General features: G+C 38.0%; 2 protein-coding genes across 3 annotated transcripts; one reads left to right on the top strand and one right to left on the bottom strand.

Annotated features, from left to right (window-relative positions):
• Nucleotides 1-383: 383 nt before the first annotated feature.
• LOC123647701 (EF-hand calcium-binding domain-containing protein 1-like) lies at nt 384-19,462 on the top strand. Its single transcript, XM_045565389.1, has 6 exons — nt 384-1,229; nt 8,823-8,978; nt 10,594-10,698; nt 14,702-14,853; nt 16,436-16,540; nt 19,128-19,462. Exons 1-6 carry the CDS (start codon nt 1,172-1,174, stop codon nt 19,182-19,184), a joined length of 633 nt encoding a protein of 210 aa, XP_045421345.1. The 5' UTR covers nt 384-1,171; the 3' UTR covers nt 19,185-19,462.
• Nucleotides 19,317-26,878, bottom strand: RBM48 (RNA binding motif protein 48). Of its 2 annotated transcripts, XM_045565385.1 has the most exons (5): nt 26,734-26,878; nt 25,993-26,183; nt 24,090-24,235; nt 21,567-22,138; nt 19,317-19,594 (listed from the first exon to the last, which is right to left on the bottom strand). In XM_045565385.1, the coding sequence occupies exons 1-5, from the start codon at nt 26,860-26,862 to the stop codon at nt 19,508-19,510; spliced, it is 1,125 nt and encodes a 374-aa protein (XP_045421341.1). In that variant the 5' UTR covers nt 26,863-26,878; the 3' UTR covers nt 19,317-19,507. The 2 variants fall into 2 exon arrangements, with proteins under 2 accessions (XP_045421341.1, XP_045421343.1); XM_045565387.1 differs by lacking the exon at nt 25,993-26,183 and having other exon boundaries at nt 26,734-26,809.

The following is a 26,878-nucleotide window of genomic DNA, read 5'->3' as shown; positions in this document are numbered from 1 at the left end:
AGCATGTTATTTGGATAATGGTGCTGGGATAACTGCCAGAAGTTGATGAGTTGTCTGGATAGAAAAATTGGCTTTATACCAGTGCTACCTTTGTGGTTGTTTTGGATTCCTTTGGTTGCCCTTCGTATATTTAGATGTTTTAAGTACCATAAGAGTATCCTGACTTTATTTTAACTAAGATACAGATTCGTATTCCTTCATTCAAGATGTTCTCAAAACCTGTTGTTTAATTTTCTGGCATTTTATGGGGAACCATAGACTAGCCTCAGGGAAACCAATTGAGAACAGCTATTCACACTTAAGTGACTGGTTACATGCTTTAAAAAAAATTGCTACTTTTTTTTAACTTAAAATATATGAACACTCATCTGGTATTTCTTTAAGAAAAGTTTAGGGGAAAGCTTTTTTTTTTCTTTTTGATTTTATTTGCCTTATTTTTATATTTTATTAAACATTTGGTAAGGATATCATATCCTAAATTCTAGAAATTATTTTAGTACCCTTTGTTGCCAGCAGACATAGACTAGAAAATGATTTCTCTGCTGTGATATAGCAATAGACAAGAGTTAGAACAGTTGACATTTGGGCCAGCTTTGACATAGTCATATCATGTTTTGCTTCCAGTCAGTCAGGTCTAAGTTGGAGGAGTAAAAGTGGGTAAGCTCCCAGATTGAAGCCTCTTTTTGGATATCATGAAAGTGGTCTTGGTTAGAGTGCATAAGAGATTATAACATTTGAGGGAGCTGTTTATAGCCTGGGAAATTATTTCAATTCAAAGAATAAAGTCTTTATAATCTTATTTGGTTATTATGTATTTGAATGTTTTTACCTGTAGAATTTGTGCTGACAGAATATAAATGGCAATAATATCAGATACCACTTTAAGTGGTATTTAGCCCCAAAGAAAAGATAAATATTAGAATTGCTATAATGTTTCAGATCACAGCAACCTTAATGAGATTACTGTATCTGTACTGAGTGATAGCAACCATTGTTGCATATTTTTCCAGTTACTTGAGAACCTTCTGTGTTTGGTTGCTGCGGTGTTGCCATGGTTACATTCTGTGTTGGGACTGGAGTAGTGAACTATGGAATCAGTGTTAGCTCATAATACCCAGGCTTGGAGCTAGGCTATCTGGGAAGTCTGCCGTGTGTTGAAGCCATACTCAACATGGACCAGAAGGCTTGGAAGAAACTGGTGGAATCCATCAGTAAAGCTGTCAAGAGCTGTAAGTACTGATCAGATTTACAATGCTATTTGAACTTTTTTTTTTTTTTAAGAGACAGAGTCTCTATGTTGCTCAGGCTGGTCTTGAACTCCTGAGATCAAGCTGTCCTCCCGCTGTAGCCTCTTAGGTAGCTGCCTGAACATCTGGATTTGGTCAATAGAAATGTTGGTAGACATTCTAGTTGAACATTATTAACAAGTGCTTTGTAACCTTAAAATAGAGTCCTTTTATATCTCATATTTTGGTTATTTTAAAAATAGATAAGCAAGTGAACTTCTTCAGATGCCTGCACTGACACAAAATATTTTAGTCATCAGGTGTCCTAACATATATTTGGCTATGTGGAAAGAATAGCTTGAGAATTTATATGACATCATAAATGCTAAAGGATTATCTGCCAACCAAGGACTGATTTTATTATTATTTTGAAATTGAAATTTAATAAGATTTCTTAAGTTAGAAAGGTTTACTTTGATCAGTTCCTTGAGTTTTTTGGCACAAACCCATAGTGGCAGATGATTGCTTTTCAGGGGAACAGTAGAGATATATAAGGTACTTTAGATATTGAAAAAATATCATGGTGTTTGTTAAAGCTAATCAAAGTTAACAGATTTTTAAAAATTTTTTTCACTGAAAGACCTTAACAAGTTTTCTCAGACATGACCACAAGTAATCCTGACTGAATTTTCAAAGAATGCTTTTAGTCATTGAGGAAGTTACTTTATTTCAGTAGTCTGATGCCAGAGTCTGCATTCAAATAATACCTTTTATTTCTCAAACCAATCTTACTGGTCAGCATTATAGACAGCCCTCGTGGTCTTGCTGTATAGTGCTCCCATAGAGTAAGTGCACAGTGAAAAGTTGTTGACTTTAGCTCAGAAGCTGGGTCCTTCTAGTTGAGACCAAGATAGACTGGTCTTCCTCTCATGGCTGGAAATTTGGTTCTTAATAGTTAGGAGTCAGGAGGGCTAACAGAGCTAGTGTTGCCTTGACCTTCTCAGGAAGGGACTATCTTTTTTCTCTTGGTGTACAAAGTTTTTATGTTTTGTTTTTGAGACAGAGTCTTGCTCTGTCACTTTGGGTTGAGTGCTGCAATGTCATCATAGCTTACTGCAACCTCAAACTCCTGGGTTCAAGTGATCCTCTTGCCTCAACCTCCTGAGTAGCTGGGACTACAGGCATGTGCCACAACACCTGGCTGGTTTTTCTATTTTTGGTAGAGACAGGGTCTTGCTCTTGCTCTTGATCGGGCTGGTCTAGAACTCCTGGGCTCAAGCTATCCTCCCACCTCATCCTCCCAGAGTGCTAGGATTACAGGCGTGAGTCACCATGCCCGGCCTCAAAGTTCTAAATGTCCCATGTGGCACAAAGTTGGAGTGGTTTTTCCTGGGCTTTGATTTAGAACTTCTTAGGAGGGAACCTTCATTATTTACTAGGCCTCATGATCATAGGGCTCCTAGTCCAAACAGCTACCCCTACATGATTCTCTAACCCGCAGAAAACTGGGTATCTTCAGTGGCCGCGTGAAGGAAATTCATCACCCTACCAAACAGCTGTTTCTATTTTTTTTTTCAGATTAGAATGTTTTATATTCTAGAGTTAGTATAACTTTGACCTACTGCTATCTAGAGTGCAATTGTTGAATATAGTAGCCATGAGTTACATGTGGCTATTTAAATGTAAATTAAATAAAATTTAAAATTCCATTTTCTTGGTCATACTAGTCACTTTTCGGGGCTCAATAACCACATGTGGGTAATGGCTACCAAATTGGACAGCACAGGTATAAAGCATTTTTATCCTTTCAGAAAGTTCTGTTGGATGGTGTTGCTCTAGAATCACACAAAAAAATTTAGTTTCTTTCCCAAATAATAGACCTTTAATCCAGTGGGGGAAGCAGGTAAATAATTACCTGAGGGAATATAAATGGCTTCATGATTGTACAAGCTATGTGTTCTCACAGGGCCCCACAATTTAATGGTCTGCTATCACTGACTTAGTAATTTTTGAACAAGGGACCTGCATGTTGATTTTGTACCGGTCCCACAAATTCTGTAGTTGACCATGGCTGTTTACTTCTTATTCAAAGCATGATAGGAGTATCTCCACCATCACAATCACCTAAAGGTTTGTGTTAAAAATGTAGATGCCTGGGTTACCCACTAGATGTATTTTTAAAAGTTCTGGAAGTGGGGCCAAGTATCCAAATTTTTCACTCCAGGTATTCTTAGACATGAAGTAAGCAGAGAATTTTAAAGCAATTCCTAATAATTTCATGTTGTTTGAGTCAATTGATCATTTTGTCAAGCAAACATCATGGTGTGCTTAACATAAACCTAGATGGTACTATAGCCTCTTGCTCCAAGGCTGCAAACCTATACAGCATGTTGTTGTACTGAATACTCTAGGTAACTGTAACACATTGGTAAGTATTTGTGTATCTACACATGAAAAAGGTACAGTAAAAATATGGTATTATAATCTTACAGAACTACCATCCTACATGCAGACCGTCGTTGACCAAAACATCATTATGCAGCACATGACTGTATTGAGAGCCTACCATTGTACTAGACGGTACTGGATATTGAGTTGATGTTAATGTGTTAAATAGCACCTTTTGAATAAAAGTGCACAGTCAGCTGTGTTTGTCTATAATTTACCAGCTTGCATTTTTATATATTATCTGTAAGAATTCTAATCTATATTATCAATAAGATTTTGTCAGATGCTTCACTAAAAATCCAAATACATTATGAACTGCATCTCTCTGCTCCACTCCTACAAGAGGTAGGGAAAAACTTAAGTCTAATATTATTTGCCCTTGTGAATCTACAAACGCTTCTTGGTGTTCATGAGTTTTTAATACAATTAATCATCTTTTCTGGGTCTTAGACCAGGACCACCTCTAGGCCCACTAGTCTAAGATTTGGCATTCATTTTCTTTGTGAGACAAAATAACGTGGGCCAATATGTGTCTATAGCTAGGCTAGTATACAAACATATTTCCTAATTATGTCTGCTGAGAGGGCTTAGAAGTAGTAACACCCCAGTAGCAATAAGCACACCGGTCCTCAGACCTTGGTTTCTAAATACCATTCTCCAATTAGAAAAGAAAAAGGAAAAAACAGGACTCCTTGAAGAAATAGCTGAAAGGGGATAATACAAGATGAACTTGGAACATTTGTGCCAGAAAGCGAAGAAGTGTTTGAAAAGCAAAAAGATGGGAGTATGTTAAAAAGATACAGGAAGCAACCCCAAAACTCCCAATGGCCAAAGCTGGAATAATTTGAGCAAGAAAATAACATAATGTTGGCATGTGTCTTAGTCCATTCGGGCTGCTGTAACAAAATACCATAGACTAGATGATTTATGAATAACAAAAACATTTCTCAGCTCTGGATGCTGGGAAGTCCAAGGTGAAAGCAAATTCAATGTCTGATGAGGGCCCGCTTCCTGGCTCATAGATGGCACCGTCTTGGCATGTTCTCACATACTAGAAGAAAGTAACTCTGCAGTCTCAAATTTTATAAGAACGCTAGACCTAACGATGCCCCACAGGCCCCGTTATATGTAACTTCATACTGATATAAATAACTGAATAAATGGAAAAGAGAAAAATCTTCCTTATAGTATTCTGAATAATAGTATAGATAACCACTTCGCAGGAAGTGGAGCTTAATTCCCTTCTTTAGTGACTGGCTTCAAAAGGCGATTATGGAAAGGGAAAATTCATCACTATAGTGGAGAGACCTGGCAGACCATTTTAACCAAATGATCAAAGTTAACATCAACAGTGATAGGTCATGTTGACATGTATATGCTCATACGTGATGAGAACAGCACTTTACCTCTGTGGTATTGTTTCCCAAAATACACAGCCACAGTCTAATTAAGAGAAAAGCAGGCTTACATTGATGAATATTCTACAAAATAAAACTGTCACAGTCACAAAAAGCAAGGAAAGAGTGAAGACAATCACAGATGGGAGGAGACATGACATCCAAATGGGTCCTGGATTGGATCCTGGAACCAGAAAAAAAGACTAGTGAGAAAACTGCTGAAATCCAACAGGGTCTATTGTTAGTAGTAATGTGCCAGTGTTAATGTACCAGCTTTGGCAAATTACCATGGTTATGTAAGATGTTAACTTTAGGAGAAACTGAGTGAAGAGTGTATAGCATACTCTTTGTACTCTCTCTGCATCTCTTATGTAAATCTAAAATTACTCCAAACTAAAGAGTTTTCTAAACTAAATGTTATTAAAATATCAAAATTATTATAAAAATTATACCAAACTAAAAACATGGGTCAATCTCCAGCATCTCAACACCATTCTCATTAATGACCCATAATTTCTCCTATTAACATTGGTTTCTTGACCATATGTGTAAGGTCTTTAGGTATAATGAAATGTGAGCTACACTGATAAAATTCAGAGCAAGTCAGATTATTACCTGCTGAAGATTGTATCTACAGTCTTCGATTGCTTTGTTGGAAGACTTGACATTTTACTCTTGAGAATGGCTCCTGACTTATTCTTACAACCTCTCTTCTCAGCCTTCTATTTTTACACCACTGCTGGTGCTAACATTTCTGCTCAGATGATAACTTTCTGCCAGAGTTGAAGAGGGTTACTTTCAGGCAAACATTATACACCATATACTCCATACAGTGCACCCACTCACACCTGAGCTGCTTGTTTTCCTTCATATTCCAAACAAGAAAAGAAGACTTTCCAAGTTTTGGTCCTCAGAGCAGCAGCATCCATTGTATGACCTAGCTTTGTAAGTCACAGAGCCTCATTTTCACTGTACTCTGTTGGTTAAAACAGTCACAAAAATCCCCTGGTTTTAAAGGGAGGAATATCAAAGTCATAATTTTAAGAGCATGTTCAATAGGATAGATTGTTATGATCATCTTTAGGAAAATACAAGCTGCCACATCAGGATTCGTCATTCATAAAGTAATTTGAAGAATCTCCTGCCAAGGTAGTTTTCCTTTAATGCAAATCTGATAACTTGCCAGCCAAATTTTTTCAGTAAGCTTCCCATTGTATGTAAAATCAAACAAATCTGCCATCTGGCCACACCAAACCACCCACAGCTCTCAGAACGTGTTTCCATGCCTTCAGGCTGCTTCCTCTGGTAAATTTCCTGCTCCTTTGGGAGGCCTTAGCTCAAGTGACACCTCTTCCATGGGACCCTTTTTAATCTCTTATTGTCTCCCCACAAATTGATTATTCCTTCCTTTGGGTCACAGCCAAACAGCATTAATCATAATGCTTGTAGCACTTTATTGCACTTTCTATATCTCGACCAGAGTGTAATACCCTTGAGGGCAGGAACCATGGTGTATTCATTGCCTAGTTCATGGGACACCCTTGATGCTTACTGGATAAATAAAAATGACCTTTACGTTCTATTTCAGGGCTTCATAGTTATAATGTGAAATTATTAGAATATTAAGCAAGGAACCAGACAATCTAACTCAGTCATAAAATAGTATTAGGCACCTTCATAATTGCTTATTTAGATTGTTAATCACCACCCTAAGAGTCAAGTCACCCCTTGGACCACGGCAGCCTATTATCTATATGTTGTCATTCATTTCACTTGGTAACCTGAAATCATCTCAAGGACAGCATCTAAAATAATTCTTGGCCGGGCGTGGTGGCGCACAGCTGTAATCCTAGCACTCTGGTAGGCCGAGGCAGGAGGATCGCTCGAGGTCAGGAGTTCAAGACCAGCCTGAGCAAGAGTGAGACCCCATCTCTACTAAAAATAGAAAGAAATGATCTGGACAGCTGAAAATGAGAAAAAGAAGAAGGAAGGAAGGTAGGAAAGGAGGAAGGAAGAGAAAAGGAAAGATAGTAACTAGATTTCTCTCCTAAACCCTTCTAGATCTTTCAAGTAATCTTTAATTTGTAGGATTAGACTTTCAGAGACTGAAGGAATTCAGGAGATTATCCAGGATAAAACCCAAGTTTTATAGGTGAGGACACTGAGGCATAAAGAAGCTGTATGAATTGACTATTCAGGGTAAGAAATCGAAGTGGAACCCAGATGCTTAAGTCTAGTGCCCCTAACCCACTAAGTCTAACCCCTTGGTTCTCATTCCTGACAGTGCATCAGAATCACCTGTGCACTTCTTCAAAATAGCATTTTACTAAGTCTGGAGTGAGAACCAGGCATGTGAATATTAAAAAGTTTCAGTTTGAAAACTACAGATCTGATCAGACACAAAGTCTTATTGATTTTTTGCAGCATCTCAGGCTCCCTCCCCAATTTTCTGTACTTATTTCTGTTACTGAAAATTTGGTACTTGTCCCCACGGCCTAACAAGGGCAAGCAGTTTGAGGAAAAGGAAAGAGAAGTTTATTAATTTGCCCACAAATAAGTAGGATGGCAGACTCTCCTCTTAAAGGACTATCGTCCTCTCTATGAGCAGAAATACAGAGCTTTTAAAAAGAGTTTTCAGCTTTTGGCTATTGCCGTTTAACTATAGCATCTCTGGTGAAGACCAACCTGTGACCTCTGCCCAGACAATTCCTTTGAGCCATTTCCTGTGCTACAAAAACACAAAGAACACTCCCTGGCCCCTCTGATTACTAGCCTCAGGCAGAAATGCAGGTTTTAATTCCCTAAAAGGGTGAGGGGGTTTTAAAGAGACAGCTGGTAAAACATTACCTGTTATAATACATTTCCACCTCCCTAGCCCAAGCCCTATTCCTCCAGCCCAGCTTCCATGCCTCCAGCTTTCCTCCTTCAATACAACTTCACCGGATGGATTTCCCTAAACTAATTTACTGTCATGGCCCTGCCCTGGCCCAAAATCTTCAATGGCTTAACCCAAAGATTCTCAACCCCTAGGGCATAGAAGAGGGAACTGAGCTCTTGTTTAAATTCTAATTCCTGGGCCCCTTGTTAGCAATTTTGGCTTAGCAGTTCTGGGGAAAGCCCTGGGAATCTGCATATTTAACAAGCATGGGGCAGTGGAGAGGAGGTTGATTCTCACACAGATGGTCCAAAAATGACACCATGAGACGTGCTGCTCCGTTACAATAAATGTTAGTTCTCTGACCAGGCATTCAAGGCCCTCTACCGTCAACCTTATTGTTCACTTCTTCCCAACTCCTTGTTAGCTCTCAATAAAGCGTGTTCAATCACAACCCCAATTCTACCTCTTTCTTTACTCATGCTGTCCCCTTTCCCTAGAATTCTTCACTTCTTTACCACACTCAACACATTCCTTCCTATATAATTATCTGCATCCTTCAAGGCCCAGTTCAAAGTTGACCTCTCCCATGAAAATGTTCCAACTCATCTTTCCCATACTGATTTTTCTTCACGTGTCTAGGGTGGTGAGCATTATATTACATAATTTAGCAGTTATATACTGTCTTATGAGACTTCTGAGTGAGGCCCACCTTCACTGTGTAAGCTAAGGAACAATTCCATATCACGTTTTCCCTATCATCAGAGCACCTAGCATCATAGAAATAAAATAGCTGCTTAGTAAAATGTATTTAATTGGGTTGAATGACTCAATGATTAAAGCTAATTTGTATTTCTTTGTCTTTTTATTTTACAGTCAAAAAAAGTGAAATAGAGTGTCTCATAAGACTTTTTCACCACCTGGTGGGCAGAACTGATGGAAGCTGTGATAACATTGGGCTAGATCGTAACACATTTCGAGCGATCTTGCACAGCATGTTTGGAATGACTGACGATATGTTGATGAATAGGGGTAAGAAGTCCTAAGAGACTAAAATGGGCTAATCTGAGATAGCAGATATGTGTGTATTCAATTTTCACCAAAGACCTTGAATTTTTTTCAATGCCAAATGAGAAACCCATAATTCTGGCAAGTGTAGTGCTGCAAATAATAATTGCCTTGATTTCAAGGATAGTTTTTAATACAAACTCACTCAGAATTTTATATCTCATAGCTGTTCAGGTTTTAGAAATAACCAGTAATGAACTAAATAAGCTAGCACTACTGTTTTTTAAAAGATAGGCCAATTGTGGCTTTTAATCATGATGTCTTTAGAGTAACGTGCTGTAGACATATAGATTATTAAATGTCTTCTTTTTCCTCATAAAAGTAAATATATCAGTCAGTAGAAAAAACGATAATGACTCCTTATATTGAAAAAATCAAAGAAAAGATCATATATTTAAAATAGGAAATTATTTAATGTGATCTGATTGGTTTAAGTAATAGATTTTTAGATGTACAATTTGATAAGTTTTGACACATGTATACACCTATGAAATCATCACCACAATCAAATAACTAACATATTCATTATCTCCAAAAAAGTAAATAATATTTTAACGTATTTTTATAGAATACTAAGATTTCATTGGTAATTTTAAAAATATATTATTTTAATAATTTACCCTTAGGTACTGTGCAAATTCTTTAGAACAGAATTTTCACTACTTTTTTTAGAATAAAAATCATCACCTTGATTAGCTCCACTGTTTGTCTTCTTGGCTCATAGTAACCGTAAAAAACATCACAAATGAAGCTCATCATTGCTCATGGAGAAGAATGACTCTTTTCTGGCCAGGTGCAGTGGCTCACATCTGTAATCCCAGCACTTTGGGAGGATCACTTGAGGCCAGGAATTTTAGACCAGCCTGGGCAACATAGTGAGGTTCCATCTCTACAAAAGAAAACAATTAGCAGTGCACCTGTAGTCTTAGCTACTAGAGGGGCAGAGGCAGGAGAATTGCTTGAGCCCAGAAGTTTGAGATTACAGTGAGCTATGTGATCATGCCCCTGCACTCCAGGCAGGGCAATATAGTGAGACTCTGTCTCTAAAAAGAGAGAGAGAGAGAAAGAAAGACTCTTTTCCTTCTTTAAAAATATTGGGAGAAGGAAACACATTTCCAGTAATGATTGATTGATTGATTGATTGATTGAGATGGGGTCTTGCTCTGTATCTCAGGCTAGAGTGCAATGGCATGATCACAGCTCACTGCAACCTCAAACTCCTGGGCTAAAGTGATCCTCCTGCCTCAGCCTCTCCTGTAGCTACAGGTGCGCACCACTATGCCTGGCTAATTTTTCTATTTTTTGTAGAGATAGAGTCTCGTTGTTGCTCAGGCTGGTCTTGAACTCATGCCTCAAGAGATCCTCCTGCCTCAGCCTCCCAGAGTGCTAGGATTACAGGTGTGAGACACTGCACCCAGCCACATTTCCGTAATTTTGATTCTTTCAAGAAGACTGTGCCAAAACCTTTTGTTCCCCTTAATTTGGGAGAAAAGTTTTTCTATCTGTTCATACTTACATACTGTTTAACAATAAAATAGCACCAAGTTACAATACACTCGCACATTTTTTTTTCTTCCAGTGTTTTTTGCATTTGACAAAGACAATGATAACCGCATAAATGTAAAAGAGTGGGTTAAAGGATTATCAGTGTTTCTTCGAGGGACTTTTGAAGAAAAGCTAAAGTGTAAGATTTCTACATGTGATTACTGGCTTAGTACTACATATTGTCAATGTTTTATTTAATGAATGCTTAAATATAATATTTAAAAATATAAAATCAGTGTTCTGTAAAGCAACCTTGCAAAAATAGTTCATGACAGCTTTAAAAAAAAAAAACTCAGCAGATGAAATGGGTGGAACAATTGTAAGGTCAAGGAGGACTCTCCAACCCCAGGGTCCTTCACTGGTTCTGTAACGCACAAATGTCACCAGGATGGGTCTTTGGCTTATGGCACAGGCTAAGAACAGCAGCTAAGGGTCAGGGCTTGTGCCAACTCTGATCACCTGGCAAGGCTGAGGTTTCTGAGGCTGCCTCTGGGCATAACAGGAAATGGGCCTCAACGTGGGGCAGTGCATGTGTTAAGTAGGGGCCATTCCTTGTCTCTTCATCAGAGAAAATGTGAGGGGTTGACACTAGACTAGGTAAAACACACATTAACCAGCTGACATCAATACTTTAGTGTTAGAGTTGGTTTAGATGACGGATGGGAGAGGAAAGTGAAGAAAGGGAAGAAGGTTGATGACAATAAAAACTCAAAGGGAGGAGGATTATCAATGGAGCTTCCTACAGAAAAGGAATGTTATGAATTCCAAAGACAATAGTCTCCCAATTCACAGTTTTGCCTAGAATTTGCTCTGGCCTGTACCACTGGGGTAATGTTCATTTCCTGTGCTTTAACCTCTGGTGTCAAGAGTTTGGACAAGGAACCCTGCGAAGAGAATAGGTACAGTTTATTTATTTATTTATTAATCAAGGTAAGATATACATATGTAATTTACCATCTTTACCATTTTTAAGTGTACAGTTAAGTGGTAATAGATACATTTTATATTCTTTTTTTGTTTTTTTTTTTTGAGACAGAGTCTTGCTCTGTTGCCCTGGCTAGAGTGAGTGTCAGCCTAGCTCACAGCAACCTCAAACTCCTGGGCTTAAGCGATCCTACTGCCTCAGCCTCCCGAGTAGCTGGGACTACAGGCATGCGCCACCATGCCCGGCTAATTTTTTCTATATATATTTTCAGTTGGCCAGATAATTTCTTTCTATTTTTTTAGTAGAGACAGGGTCTCGCTTTTGCTCAGGCTGGTCTCAAACTCCTGACCTTGAGTGATCCACCCGCCTCGGCCTCCCAGGGTGCTAGGATTCCACATTTTATATTCTTTATTCCCCCACTTCATCCTCTCCTCCCCACTCTCCTTCCTGGCCTCTGGTAACCACCATCTTACTCTTTATCTTCATGAGATCTACTTTTTTAGCTCCCACATATGAGTGAGAATATGTGACATTTGTCTTTCTGTGCCGGGCTTATTTGACTTAACATAATGGCCTCCAGTTCCATCCATGTTGCTGCAAATGACAGAATTTCAGCCTTTTTTGTGGCTGAATAATATTCCATTATGTATTTATATATCACATTCTCTTTATTCATCCGTTGATGAGCACTTAGATTGATTCCATATTTTGGCTACTATGAGTAGTGCTGTAATAATCACGGGGTGCAGATATCTCTTTGATACATTGCTTTCCTTTCTTTTATATATGTATCCTATAGTGGAATTGCTAGATAATATGGTAGTTCTATTTTTAGTTTTTTGAGGTACCTCAAGGAATTATTTATTTATTTATTTATTTTGAGACACAGTCTTGCTCTGTTGCCCGGGCTAGAGTGCCGTGGCATCAGCCTAGGTCACAGCAACCTCAAACTCCTGGGCTCAAGCAATCCTTCTGCCTCAGCCTCCCGAGTAGCTGGGACTACAGGCATATGCCACCATGCCCAGCTAATTTTTTCTATATATATTTTTAGTTGTCCAGCTAATTTCTTTCTATTTTTAGTAGAGACAAGGTCTCGCTCTTGCTCAGGCTGGTCTTGAACTCCTGAGCTCAAATGATTCACCCGCCTGGGTCTCCCAGAGTGCTAGGATTACAGGGGTGAGCCACAGTGCCCAGCCCTGAAAGACGTTTTTCTCAGCTTGTTGAGAACTGAATATTTTTCCTTGCAAGAAGTGGTCCAAAGCTTGGAGGAAGTAGTAGTCAGTTGGTGCAAGATCTGGTGAATACAGTGGATGACAGAGAGTTTCCAAGTCCAGCTCTTGTAGTTTGAGCGGCGTTATTTTTTGCAACATGTGGTCTTGCAAGAGGATTGGTCTGGTCTCTTGACCAATCTTGGCTGCTTAATCACAAGTGTCCTCATCATTTCATCCAGTTGGTTGTAGTAGACATCTGCTGTAATTGATTGACCAGGTTTCATGAAGCTGTAGTGGATAATAGCAGTGCCAGACCACCAAACAGACACCATTAGCTTTTTTGGTGAATATTTGGTTTTGGACTGTGTGTCAGCATTTCCTCTTTATCCAACCGTTGTGCTGAACTCTTGCAATTGTCACAAAGAATCCATTTTTCATCACACGTAACAATATGGTGTAGAAATGTTTTGCCTTTATGTCATGACAGCAAAGAAAGGCAAGCTTCAAGATGATTTCCCTTCTGATGCTCATTTAATTCATGTGGTACCCATTGATCCAGCTTCTTTACCTTGCCCATTTGTTTCAAATGGTCCAATATTGTTGCAATAGTAACATCAAACCTTGCTGGTAATTCACGCATAGGTTGAGATGGATTCACTTCCACTACAGCTTTTTAGCTTATCATTATTCACCTTTATCTCAGGTCACCCACGTGGCTCATTTTCAAGATTAAAATCACCAGAATGGAACTTCTCAAACCGTGGACATACTGTGCGTTCATTAGCCACATTCTTCCCAAACATTTTATTGATATTTCAAGCTGTCTGTGCTGCATCGTTTCCATGACAGAACTCATATTCAAAAATAACACGAATTTTTTTACTTATCCAGGGTTTCACAAAAATTGCTCTTAAAAAATTTGAAAGATAATTACAAGCCAAAATGTGCATTTGAAAGAATGAGGATGTACCCTCACAATAAAAAAAAAGTGTCAAAGTGAAATGTCAGAGAAATCAACTGTCAAACTTAGTACTTAAGGAAATCAACATTCCATACTTAATAACCTAATAATACTTGTTGAAAATGGTTGTGACACTGAATGCAGCTGGACATGATTGAATGGCATTACACTATCAAAAAAATTTTCCTCTTCTAATCTCACTTCCTAAAAATGTTTGATATACATTTAAAGATATGTTAATTTGGGGAAAAATAGTAGTTTCTGATAGGGTTGTGTTACGAACTCATATGTATGCTATCGATTGGAGAAACTCAACAGAAAGACACAACTATTATAATATGATAACTCTGGAGATCTATTCCTGAGTTAGCTTTTGCCAAAACATTTAATTAAACTATAAACTCCACAAGAGCTCTGTCACTGCTGTATTCCCAGGACCCGAATAAGGTCATTTATGGGATGAATGAGTGAACTTTGGTGCTTACACAGTAGATGTAAGTCACAGAAGTCACTCTCCGGGAAGAGGTTATTTGATAATTTTGGATAGTGCAGATGGGCAGGCTCAAGGAGATGACTGGCTCACTATCCAAATATACTGAAAAATGTTCTTTTTCAGTGATACAGTGAAGTGTACATTTTGTTTCGGTACTCTATGTAAGAAGGGAATCAGAATATTGGTATAGATATAGCTAGATATACATATACATGTATGTGTATGTATATATACATTACATGATCAAAGGTTTAAAAAATTTATCTCCTTTATTTCAGCTTCATAACATTTTTAAACCCTCAGTATCAAAATCCAGAAATTATAAACCTTTCTTTCGATGCCCCAAGGGGTATTTAATCTGATGGAAAGAAATATAATGAAGAATGCTTTATTCTAAAATCTCTCTACTGTATAGTGGATTAGATTAGTAATTATATAATGTATAAATTGATTTTATCCTTTGGTATCATATATTGAAATAACTAAAGAGAAGACTAATGACATTTTAACAGTTCTCATCCAAATCCTTTAAACTTCTTGTGCTTTAAAAAGTCTGTTTTGAAGTCTATTATTTGAATGGAGATGGTTTCATTTCTCGAGAGGAAATATTTGACATATTGAAGAACAGTCTACACCAACAATCATCTGAAGAAGAGACTGATGAAGGAATAAAAGAGTTGGTAGATATAATACTGAAGAAAATGGTAAGAATGAAAAGCTGTAGTGTATTATATTCAATCAAATGATTTATTTACTTATTTTTATTTTCTTCCATAATGAATATAAGCTTTGTGAGGGTGGGAGTTTTTATTTCTTCTCTGCTCTATCCATTGTCTAGAACAGTGCCTGGCTGATAGTTAGTAGGTGCTCAGTAAATATTTATGAAATAGCTGGCTTACTAAATGTTAATTATTTTAAAATATTTTACTATCAGTAAAATCTCATTAATTTGGGAGGAGACCAGATTCAATTTGTGTGAAATTGGATGTTACTTTGTCTTCATGACCTCACTCCTCCAATCTGTCTAAACACTCATTACAACAAAATAACATAATAAAAATAGTTGACCCTTATAGAGTGCTTATTACTATATGCCAGGCCCTTCAGAGAGCTTTAATGTATGAACTCATTTTGTCCTCAAAACAACCCTATAAAGTAGAAACTATTACTCCATTTTACATTTGAGAAAACTGATATAAAGGTTTACCCAAGGTCACCGTAGAAAATGGGGTGCAGAATTCATCTTTCAATAAAACCTATAGTATCTCATTATGGACATAGTGATTTCTGCCCTTTTCTTACTATGACCCTAAACTGGATACCAGTGAGGCAGCCCAGGCCCAGCACACCTACATTACTCTGGAGTTCAGGAAAGAAATTGATGGTAGCGGCTTCAGAGTCTCAGAGTCAGCTAACGCAGGCTCCACAGTACCCTCTTCTTTTAGAAGTGCCACTAGCCACTGCTAAGGCTCAGAGTAGACTTCTTGAGAGACAGTATGTTTCCAAGTACCACCCACTCCCTCATTTTTTGAAAGGAAATGTTTATGGAGTAAACCTTTTTCTGACAATTATTCAAACTTTAGATTAACTCTCAGCAACCCTGAAGGACCTAATCCAATCCAATTAAGCAGTTAAAGGCATTCATAATCTACACACGTGTTCCCCCTCCCCCCTCTCCTGCACAACATACTTAATCTCTCATAATCCCCATCATGAAGGCTTCACTCTGGGGGCCATTCTTCTGCAGTTCCTTCCCACCCTTCTCTACCTATCCGGATCCCAGTCATCCCTAAAGGCCCAGCCAATGGTCTGCAAGTCTTCTCGGACTCTAGTCCACCCTGAACTGTTTAATGGTGTGACTCCCAGTGCCTTAACAGAGCAATTTCACTTTTATCCTTTTTACCTGATGGGCTCCCAAGTAAGAGATCTTTTGAGGAACAAGTTGTACACAAAATGAAGCTTGAAACTCATTGCCCTATTGCTCTTATCAAAAAGTTGCAATATCATAAGGGGCATCCTCTTGCTTTTTTGTCTTATTTCTCTAATCAAACTGCTTTAGGGGTAGGGATATACTTAACAATACATCTAAGGTAACTCAGGTATGCCTGTGAGAAGAACAGGAAGAAAGTAAGTGGCCTCCATAAATAAATACCTTTTGATTATATATGTAAAGTGTCTACAAAAGTATGAACTTATAGTTTTGCTTGACAAAAGCTTTCAGATAGCTATTTCCATGCAAAGTTAAAAACTACTCTGTCATTTATCAAGAAATATCTTCCTCTTTAGGATTATGACAACGATGGCAAGATATCTTTTGCAGACTTTGAAAAAGCAGTGAGAGAAGACAGACTTCTGTTGGAGGTGTTTGGACCATGTTTACCAGAAGTAAAGGTACAGTTACAAGTGCCAACTCAGCCCAAATTGGTTGAAGAAAAATTTTAAGGGGTCAGAAAGTATCACTTGCTAGACACTCACCTCTGTGGGGCTGCAGCCTACTGCTGAAGTTCAGGCAGTCACGAAGAGCTCAGCCCCAACCTAGCATTTTGGGCCCTAAGATAGCACCAGTGACTATTTCAGTAACTATATTCAATAGACTTTTATTGAGCTCTTTAGCCTCTATAGCCATACACAATTCTTGTTTTCTGTAAGTATGGTGACAATATTTCCCAAACCAAAACCAGGGCATATTGGCTTGCTTAAGGGATAGAACATTGTGAGTGGATCCAATAAGTACCCACCATAAACTGCTAGAACATTGATCTCTTCCAACCCGATTATTATCAAAGAATGAGAATAAAATAAGTTTTTAAAATTTTAGATACATGTATAGTACTTTATAGTATTTTATTTGTGCTTATGAAGGTATGAATCTAACAAAACTTTCAAGATGAAATGGTCAGCCTAATAATTTATTGGGTCATAAAATTTCCTTCCTTTTTCTTCCTTTGATCAACTATGCTTTTCAAACACATATAGGAAGAAACTTTATTTTCTGCAGTAATTTATATAGTGATTTTGTAAATTAACTTGGATGTTGTTAAGCTATCCTTAGCCATCTCAGCTCATCTTTCCAACTTGTCCTACTGTCATTTATTCCCTAGACCCCACATTTTTAATTTTATTTTTTAGAGAGGGTCTCACTCTGTTGCCCTTGCTAGAGTACAATGATGTGATCATAGCTCACTGCAGCCTTGAACTCCTGGGTTCAGGGCATCCTTCTATTTTCATCCTACCCAGTAGCTGGGAGTAGAGGTGTGCCCCACCACACCTAGCAACTTTTTAAAATTTTTTATAGAGACAGGGTCTGGCTATGTTGCTCAGGCTTAGACCCCCCATTTTAATTGTATGGAAATATGTGGTTAAAAGCACTGTGTGAAAGGCAGGTTTCCAATTTGAAGAGATTGATGGGGGAAAACAGCATAGCATAATGGACTGGATTGGAGTAACTATTACTTAGAACAGACAACAGTTCTTCAGCTACTCCCAGAGAGTTCATCTGTAGCCCGGCTATCTAGAACCTTGTTACTCAAAGTGTGGTCTGTGTGCCAGCAGCCACAGTGGCGTTACCTAGGAACTTGTGAAAAATACAGAATCTCAGACCCCACCCCAAACCAACTAAGTCAGAATCTTTTTTTTTTCTGTCACACTAAAGGTTTATTTTTTATTTCAATAGATGTAGGGGTTATGAGTGTTTTCTTGGTGATGTGGATGAATTGTACAGTGAAGTCAGGGGTTTTAGTGTACCTGTCAGGTTATTTTTGATTCCTTACACTCCTCCCACCCTCCCCCAAGTCTCCAAAGGATATTAATATACTACTCTGTATGGCCACGTCTACCCATCGCTTAGCTCCCACTGAGTACACGTGGTATTTGTTTTTCTGTTCCTGAGATACTTAGGATTTTGGCTCCCAGTTCCACCCAAGTTGCTGCTAAAGACATTATTTCATTCTTTTTTATGGCTGAGTAGTATTCCATGGTATATATACATCACATTTTCTTTATCCACTCATTAGTTGATGGGCACTTACTTCTTTTCCCAAAGGTTGCTTTCTCTTATCACGATCAGATATTGTGTATGTTGGTGGGGATAGGGAGGGCTGCTGGCTTCCACAGAACAGATCAGAAACCCATTCAGGCACACAGAACCCATCTGGCAGCTCCTCCCTTTAGGGCTGTCAGAGAACACCGTAGTAAAATACATCTAGTATAAAATTGATCATTTTAACCATTTTTAAGTGTACAGTTCAGTAGTGTTAAGTATACTCACACTGTCATGCAACTAATCTCCAGAACTCTTCATCTTGCAAAACTGAAACTATATCCATTAAACTCCCCATTCCCCCTCCTCACAGCCCCTGGCCACTACCATCAGAATCTGCATTTGAACACGATCCTGAGGTGGAGATTCATAGCATCTTAAAGTCTGAGAAGCCTGATCTGGAACGTAATTTGTTCTTTCCAGTTCTATGCTTAGGTCTCTAATATATCTTTTACCTGAGATTTCAGCAAAAAATATATCCATATGCTTCATAAGGAAGTAGAGGCTAATCCCTTGACTGCAGCTTCTTTTAGTACCATCCACCACTTAAGCCATCCTAGCAAATGTGGATCAGTACATCATGATAACTGAAGTTGAACCTTATTTACTGTTATGATCAAATTCAATCCATAAGGCAAGAAGCCCCTAAGGTTAGGGAGAAATTAAAAACAGATATCATGTAGTATGGGTGTTCCCAAGTTGTTTTTATCAGTAAATAAAATGGAAATAGCCTGGATGTACTTGTATTTCAACCATATGGTCCACTAACAGAGAAAAGTGTGGATATGCCAAAGTAGTGGTAGAAGTCTAGAATTTACAAATACTAATTTGTTTTTGATTGCCATAGGTCAAGTAAATTCTTCTTAGAAGTTAACTAAGGCATGTAAGCTTCTAATGTCAGCTTTCCTCTAATAGTTAATTAACTTTTTTACTTTACAGAATTGTCTTGATTTTGAAGCCCTGGCATTCAGAAACATCCCAACTTCTTGTTTTTGAATGTGAACCACTCAATATTTGTATGAAAATCAGAAACAAATCCTGGCTGCCTATCTTTGTTTGTACTGTAAAGTTTCTATATTTGCTTTAATTAATTTATATTTAGTTATGGCAAAGTGAGAGACAATGTTATATGACAAGAACAGTTTCTGTAATATGAAGTATGGATCAAAAAAAAAGAAATGATTTTAGACAAATAGCTTGAATGAAATTACAAAGAATGCATTAAAAAACACCAGCAGTAAAATCTCTTGAAGAATTAAAATGATAGGCTAAAAACAAAAAACATTCTCTTTAGAAAGTATTGATTTGCTGCTGGCAATCTATATTCTTCTTCTTTGTTTAAATGGAGGACTCGTATGTACTTCTTCCAGCTTGTCCTCTGGAGGCTTTGGCACAGATGAAATTACCTAGTTTAAAAAAAAAACAAAAAACATTAAAACTTAGTTTTTGTAGAAGAGGTGGGATATATATCCAATAGTTCAATCCTTGCCATCACTTCTTTTTTATTTTTGAAACGGGGTCTTGTTATGTTACCCAAGTTGGTCTCAAACTCCTGGGTTCAAGTGAGTAGCTGGGCCTATAGGTGCACACTGGGCACACTGCCATCACTTTTAAGGCAGAGTTGGTCCAAGTTCAAGGCACAGCCTACAACCCAGGCACAAAGTTTTTTGTTCAAACATTGATGACAGTAAATTTCTAATGCCATTTAAAAAAAAAAAAAACTGGAGGTAGGAAAATGAACATATGCTCTATTTTAACATTCCTTTATAGATCTAAAGTCACTTGTTATTTTATGGATACAGACAGATAACCCTGTTTTTGCATTCTTGAAATATTGATAATGTTTGATAGATTTAGAGATATGGATGCTTGTGTAGTGAGGGAAATAAAACATTTGGAGAAATGAATAGAAAACAGTATAATCCTCAATTTCCTAGTGGAAAAATGAAAACCAAACACATCATCAGAAAAAGTAGACAATAAGTCAAAGCAGAGTAAGACAGTCTTCATCTGAAATGGAAAGGTATTAGCAACTGTAGTAAATTTTATTGAATATTTCTTGGGGCTTTTTGTTGTTTTTCTATTTTTGTATCTAGAATTTGAACACTTTTTTCCCTGAAAATGCAGTCAGCTCTGGCTGAGACAGTTATGTATCTATATCTATGCTTCAGTTCAGCCATAACTGAAAAAAGTTTGTGCACCAGCACAAACTGGAAAACTTAAGAAGGCTTAAGCATAAAAAGTGTGCCCATGGATTTTAATTATTATTAAACAATCCTTCATCTTTAGCCAGATAATAATTTTCTGGTAAAAAATGCACATAGAAGAAATTAAGCTACCTTAGGCTACATTGTAAAATCTGTGTATAACTATGTAAAAAGCACTTTCTGAACCTTGGAGTTAAATATAGGAAATGGTTGGGAACTTCAGTTTATAAAAGTGTCTTTCAAAAACTAACTCATATGTTAACTTTCTTTTATTTGTGCTTAGGAAATGGAAAACAATTATTTAAACAACATTTTTAAAAACCTACCTAGATAACACAATCTAGGTCTAATCATTTAAGAAGTTCACATCTGAAATGCAGACATGGAGGCCCAATTTTTAGAAATTTCACCATTTTCTATTGCTTTTTTTTTTTTGAGATAGGATTTTGCTCTGTCACCTGGGCTAGAATGCAGCAGCATCATCATTGCTCACTGGAACCTCAAACTCCTGGCTCAAGTGATCCTTCTGCCTTAGCCTCCCAAGTTGCTGGGACTACAGGTGCACACCACCAAGCCCGGTTAATTTTTCCATTTTTTGTAAAGATGGGGTCTCGCCCTTGCTCAGGCTGGTCTCAAACTCCTGACCTCAAGTGATCCTCCTGCCTCAGCCTCCCAAAGTGCTAGGATTACAGGCGTGAGCCGCTGTGCCTGGCCTTATTGCTATGGCACCTGGCCTTATTGCTATCTTTATTACAGAAGCAATATAATAATTTTGAATTTGATGTAATCTGTAATGACTTCGAATTTAAGAGAAATTATAGTAATTTTCCTTTTCAACTTTGGCTCATATTAGATCTATCTGGGGAGCTTCAAAAAAAGGGGGGAGAGGTCTTGGGCTCCACTCTCACATATTGATTTAATTGACTAAAACCACCACTTTAATATTTTGTATCTACAGTGACATAAAATATGTCTGTTCGTCGTTTAAAGCAAGGATTAACAGTATCAAAGTAAATGAATGTTAGTCAAATTCAGTTAATTCAACAGAAAAACTGTAGGAAAAATACCTAAAAAGTGAAAAAAAATTACAATACAAATAATTCTCCATTTAGTTACTTGTTAGTGCTATAACCAAACTGCCTCTTAAAACGGTAATTTAAAATGACCTTACCTTTTTAAGCTTATTCCGAATTAAATTTGCTGTTGTATTCAATGAGTCATCGTGCATATCCACTTTAGGTATGTCTGGTAATAGAGGCCCAATCATAACCTCATTACTACTACTCGTGCTCGTGTCAAGAAAAGTTCCGAGTTTACGATCATCTTCTCTTCTTCTTTTCCGCTCCTGCAGTTGTGTTGTCCTAGGCATAAATCTGTCAGCCGCCTCTGAAGGAGTGATAGCTTTTTGTGTACCACAGTAGGTCACTGAGTTTTTAAAAGTGTTCACCTGTATTTTCTGCAAGGAGTCACTATGGTAACAATGCTGTACTGTTTGATCATGGTTTCCACCATCCTTAGAGGAGTTTGATGCTCTGTCCACATGCTCCCTGGATGAACATGTACATTTTGAGGAGAAATAACATAAAGGCAATTCACAAGAATAAGGAAGACCAGGATTTGAGTTCCCTGTAGAAGCGTTCAAAGCAGCTGCACAAAATCCAGACATCTCTGAGTGGAAGTCTTGTCTAAAATCTTTTGTGTCTTTTTGCTCTGCAACCAGTTTCTTCTTTGTCATGTAATGGTCTTTATATTACAATAAAAAAATGAGGGAAACAGAAACAAAAATGGCTCATTTATTGTTTTCATCATTCAGAAACATATAATTTTAAAAACAAACATCACTTTAAAATGTTAACAAATTTAATTCCAAACTATTTGTTGGGCAGGGAATACATTCATGAATTCATACATTTAAAAGCTAAAAAGAATAAAAAGGTATCTAGTGACAAGTGTCACCCTTTTCTTGCTCCCCACTGACCTGGTTTCCACACCCCATAAGTAATCACTATTCTTTCTTACTTATCTGTCTCGTATGTCTTACTTCCCCCCTCCTACCTATACCTCTTTTTCTTTCCACTAAAAAACGTAACCTATGATATCCATTTCTCTGCACCTTTGCCTTTTCCACTTAATTGTAGGTCTGGCAGAGTTTTTCCATGTCACTACATATAAAGCTTCTTTTTTAATGATTTCAGAACAGTCTACTACATGGATGTATCATGCTGCTTAGTTTGTGTTTTTTAGTTATTAAAGGAAGCAATATGCTGGGCCCACTTAGACGGCCTGCACAGGCCTCTTCGACAGTCTATACTCCCAAAGGCAGACTGCACCACCAAGGTGGAGTGTGGAAAGATGAAATTAGCTATGTGTTGATGAATGTTAATGTATGGTAGGCACATTAGCTTAGTCTCTCTACCTTTGTATGCTTTGAAATGTCCATAATAACAGTTTTTAAAAAGTGAGACTAAATATACAAATGTACCAAGTAGATGCTAGAATGCTACAAATGAAGAGAGCTTAATGGAATGTTAGAATGGATTTATCAAAAAAACAAACAAACAAAAAAGTGCTTAATTACAGTAGCCAAGGCCAAACAAGTTATAGTTTAAAAACACCATATCACCCTGCCACTTAAAGCTGGAGCAACATGAATCTAATTCTAAGGAAGTCAGGGGCAGGGCAAAAAGGTCTTAAGAGAAAGGGGAGCAAAGAACAAGGATAATATTACACTAGCCTTCTATCACAAACACTGAGATGAATAAAGCAAACAGCGAGCTCTGAACAGAGACTCCAAAGACGGGTTTTAATCCCTATTTTGCTCCTAATTTATCTCTAATAATATAGGCTGGTCACAAACTTTCTGAGCCTTAGTTTCTTTACCTATGAAAATTAGGACACAAATCAGATAATCTGAAAGGTCTTTCTCCACAATAATATTTTGTAATTTCCTTTGCCACACAAACATGCAAGTTTTTCTGGTGCCAGTTATTTACATATCTCATAAGTTAAAGTTCAATGTCTAAAACTGACCAGGGATTCTCAACAGCTCTCTTGCCAGAATTATAGGTAAATTTTCCAAGGGTCTTCCCACCTTACTTCTCTTTTCTCACTGCTTTCTGTGACTGATTACAGAAGGGGTCTGTGGGGCAGTTAGCCAGCTGGTCAAAAGTAGAACTTTTCCATGATCAGCAGCTGGAAACTAGTCTGCAAATCATAATTGTTTCTCAATGCCTTCAGGTCAAAGTCTTAATTCCTTACATGGGACACAAGGCCCTTCATGATTCACTTCTTAACCACTTTTCTAAACTTCTCTCTCACTGAAACCTCTGTGCTTTGTTTATCCTGTACTAATCATAGTTCCTTAAATACATGATGCTTATTCATTCCTCTGGGCATTTTAACATGCTGCCTGGCTCACCTTTCTCTCTCTTCCTCTCCCTCTGGATAATGTCTACTTACCCTTCAAAACTCAGCCACTTCTCACATCCTGTAGAAAGTTTTTCATGAACCAACATCTCTCCCTTTCCAACCCACATTATGCAGTATGCTGCAGAGAAACCCTGTAGTTGACACTTAATGAACATTGTGATTATTATTTACTTGCCTCTCCTCTCACCAGACTGGGAACTGCATGATGGTATACCTAGCAGAGTGCCTGACATGTAGGAGGCACTTAGTAATGGGCTTTCCATACCTTTATTTTTAGTAGTTCTTGCAATATATATTTTTCTTTCTTCTAGTTTTTTTCTAGTTTCTTCAACTGTTTCAAATTCTGGAGCATAGCACACATGAAGCAATCCTCCAAAGAAACTCTGTTCATCCATTCTTCTTTTGGCTGTCCTGAATAGAAATAAGTGATAGCATGGTTTATTAATCTAGATTTACTTCAGATGAAGTTTTAACTTGTATACAACAAACACACAGATACATTGATCTAAAGAGCAAAGCCCAGCTTTGCTATATGTGTATACATCCTATGGACTGGTAATTCAGATGCTCTGCTTGTGGATGATGTTGATCCTACGGACCCAGTATGTACCCTTAAAGCCCTCCCTTCCCTCTCCCAATAGTGTTAGCAGGTTTTGACCTAAGCCACCCACACATATCCAGACTCTCTTTAACTAAGGACCCAGGTGATTGGCCTGAGGCACATAAAATGTGGTCATAAAATAGAGCTCTTTTCTGTGTTAAATGGCCCTTGAGAGCTAGTTCATACCCATTTTAGCCTTTTCAGCACGATGTGTACCTATAATGGGATTCATATATTAAAAAAATCAAATTAAAAACACTGTAACTGTGTAAAACTTTCAATAACTGCTGAAATACTGAATATATAACACCTAGTCAATGAGAAAATAAGAAGAATGTTATTCATTCAATAAATATTTATGGGACATCTAGGACTGGCCAGGAACTATAAATAAGTAAATTTAAGTACTTCTGTATTCAGGGATAGTGATAAGTACTTACTGAGATTTTGCCATGTGCCAGGCAATGTCACAAGTGTTTCACTTGAATTAACACCTCACAATATGATGAAACTGAAATACTGGGACAGTCTATAACTTGGCCATGCTCATACACTAATTTGTAGAGCTAGGATTCAAACCCAGATGTCTCACTCCCGAGCCTACTAGACTAGGTGCTGTGAAAAATACAAAGCTGTAGAAAATATGCTTCCCTAACCATGGGGCGCTCGCAGGTTGGTTAGGAAAATGAGATTACATATAACAGCTGCCTGAGAACAACACATGACTGCATAAAATCAAGTGCTTTGTGGCAGACTATGAGTTCTACTGATAGCACAGAAAAGAAAACGTGAATTGTAATAGCCAAGGATGGGTCTCAAGAGCAGATTAGTGACAAGAATAGGGGTCAACATAAAAATAGATAAGGCATTGCATACTTCTGCCTTATTGGAGCAGAGTGTTTATGTGATATAACCTCAAGAAGTAGGTGCTTTTACCATATAGATTTTACAGAAAAGGAAAAACAGGCTTAGCAGGGTTAAATAACTTGTCCAAGATCATGAAGCTAAGAAGCAGTGGGACTGGAAAACTTACTCCCAACCCAATTTTTCTGTTTGTTTGTTTGTTTTTGAGACAGAGTCTCACTAGCCTTGCCTTGGCATCAGCCCTGCTCACAGCAACCTCAAAATTTCTGGGCTCAAGCAATCCTCCTGCCTCAGTCCTGAGTAGCTGGGACTACAGGTGAGTGCACCAGGCCTGCTGATTGCTTCTATTTTTAGTAGAGACAGGGTCTCGCTCTTGCTCAGGCTGGTCTCAAACTCCTGACCTCAAGCGATCCTCCCACCTCAGCCTCCCAGAGTGCTAGGATTACAGGGGTGAGTCATCACGTCCAGCCACAAACCCAGTTTTTAATCTACCATACCACAGGATAGAAATTGTTAAGCATAGGAATGATGTGATGGAAATAGTGCTTTGGTAGGTTTAATCTTTAAAAAAACTAGAAGACACGAGTAATATAGGGCCATATTAAGTTGCTGGGTAATTTAGGTATGAATGAGGGAAATCTGGGGCCAAAATGACAGCAATAAGAATGAAGGAAATGAGACATTATCTTAACTTGTATATTACCTTGCACTTTGTAACTTTGCAAACTTAATGAGATAAACTTCAGTAAAGTCTTCTGCAGGGTATTCATCTAGAGCATTATACTGTTCAATTGCACCATATAAAGCAAATCGCTCAACTAATTCTTTCATGGCTCCCACTGCAGGAACTCCTTGTATTAATAAGTACCGAGATTCCAAATTGATTGTATATACCTAAAAGAAATGCAGACTCATTAAACTATTTCACAAATCAGCCTAGGACAAATCTGCCCCTATTTTTAAAAAACAGAGCTTTGGAAACAACAAATAACCTGTTCAAACTAGTTAGCAAAACACAAAAAATAAAAATTTTGCCACTCCCTTTGCATAAAGAGTAACACATTCCATGTGTCAGGGTATCTAACTAAGGCATATAACAGAGTACCTTCAGTCGACATTTTTTCCCAAAAGTTGGGTCTGTAGACGTCACTGGGAACAGTCACTTAACAAATATTGGGTGATTTCCACGTGCCAGCAATATGGTAAACACGGAAGAGCCAATGGCTAAAACCCAGCCCTAGTCTCGTGGAGCTTATATTCCAATACTTGACCAAAAGGGTGGTAAGAAACTTTGGTACTTGACCTGGGGTTCTTCATGTCATCTCCTCGAGAGGCAGACCTGACAGCAGCCTTATCAAGCCCTTATTTACGTTAGTCTGGCCACGTGGAGCTTGCGCTTACATAAAACTACCAAGGATAGCGAATGAAACAGAAATCACTTTACCTTGACAGCACGAGGCCGTCGTCCCTCTCGGTATTTGGCTCGCGTGTCGCATACCTCCCTCTGGACGTGATGATCAAATAAGCTCCCTAGCTCCCCGCCACTCGACGCCATCTTGCCCGCTTTGGTCATCTCTCGAAGAACAACA

The sequence above is a fragment of the Lemur catta genome, chromosome 11 (assembly GCF_020740605.2).
Source record: "Lemur catta isolate mLemCat1 chromosome 11, mLemCat1.pri, whole genome shotgun sequence".
In the NCBI taxonomy this organism is placed as follows: Eukaryota; Metazoa; Chordata; class Mammalia; order Primates; family Lemuridae; genus Lemur; species Lemur catta.
The sequence above is the reverse complement of the archived record's forward strand: the minus strand, read 5'-3'. Positions and strand labels throughout refer to the sequence as shown.

Bases quoted from the DNA above. Each gene is read 5' to 3' on its own strand.
- RBM48 (XM_045565385.1), bottom strand. From the start codon at position 26,862: ATGACCAAAGCGGGCAAGATGGCGTCGAGTGGCGGGGAGCTAGGGAGC. The intron at 22,139-24,089 runs GTATGGAAAGCC...TGTAATATAAAG, and splicing joins AAGAACTACTAAAAATAAAG to ACCATTACATGACAAAGAAG. The intron at 19,595-21,566 runs GTAAGGTCATTT...TTTTTAAACTAG, and splicing joins TTCGGAATAAGCTTAAAAAG to GTAATTTCATCTGTGCCAAA.
- LOC123647701 (XM_045565389.1), top strand. From the start codon at position 1,172: ATGGACCAGAAGGCTTGGAAGAAACTGGTGGAATCCATCAGTAAAGCT. The intron at 14,854-16,435 runs GTAAGAATGAAA...CTTCCTCTTTAG, and splicing joins ATATAATACTGAAGAAAATG to GATTATGACAACGATGGCAA. The intron at 16,541-19,127 runs GTACAGTTACAA...TTTACTTTACAG, and splicing joins CATGTTTACCAGAAGTAAAG to AATTGTCTTGATTTTGAAGC.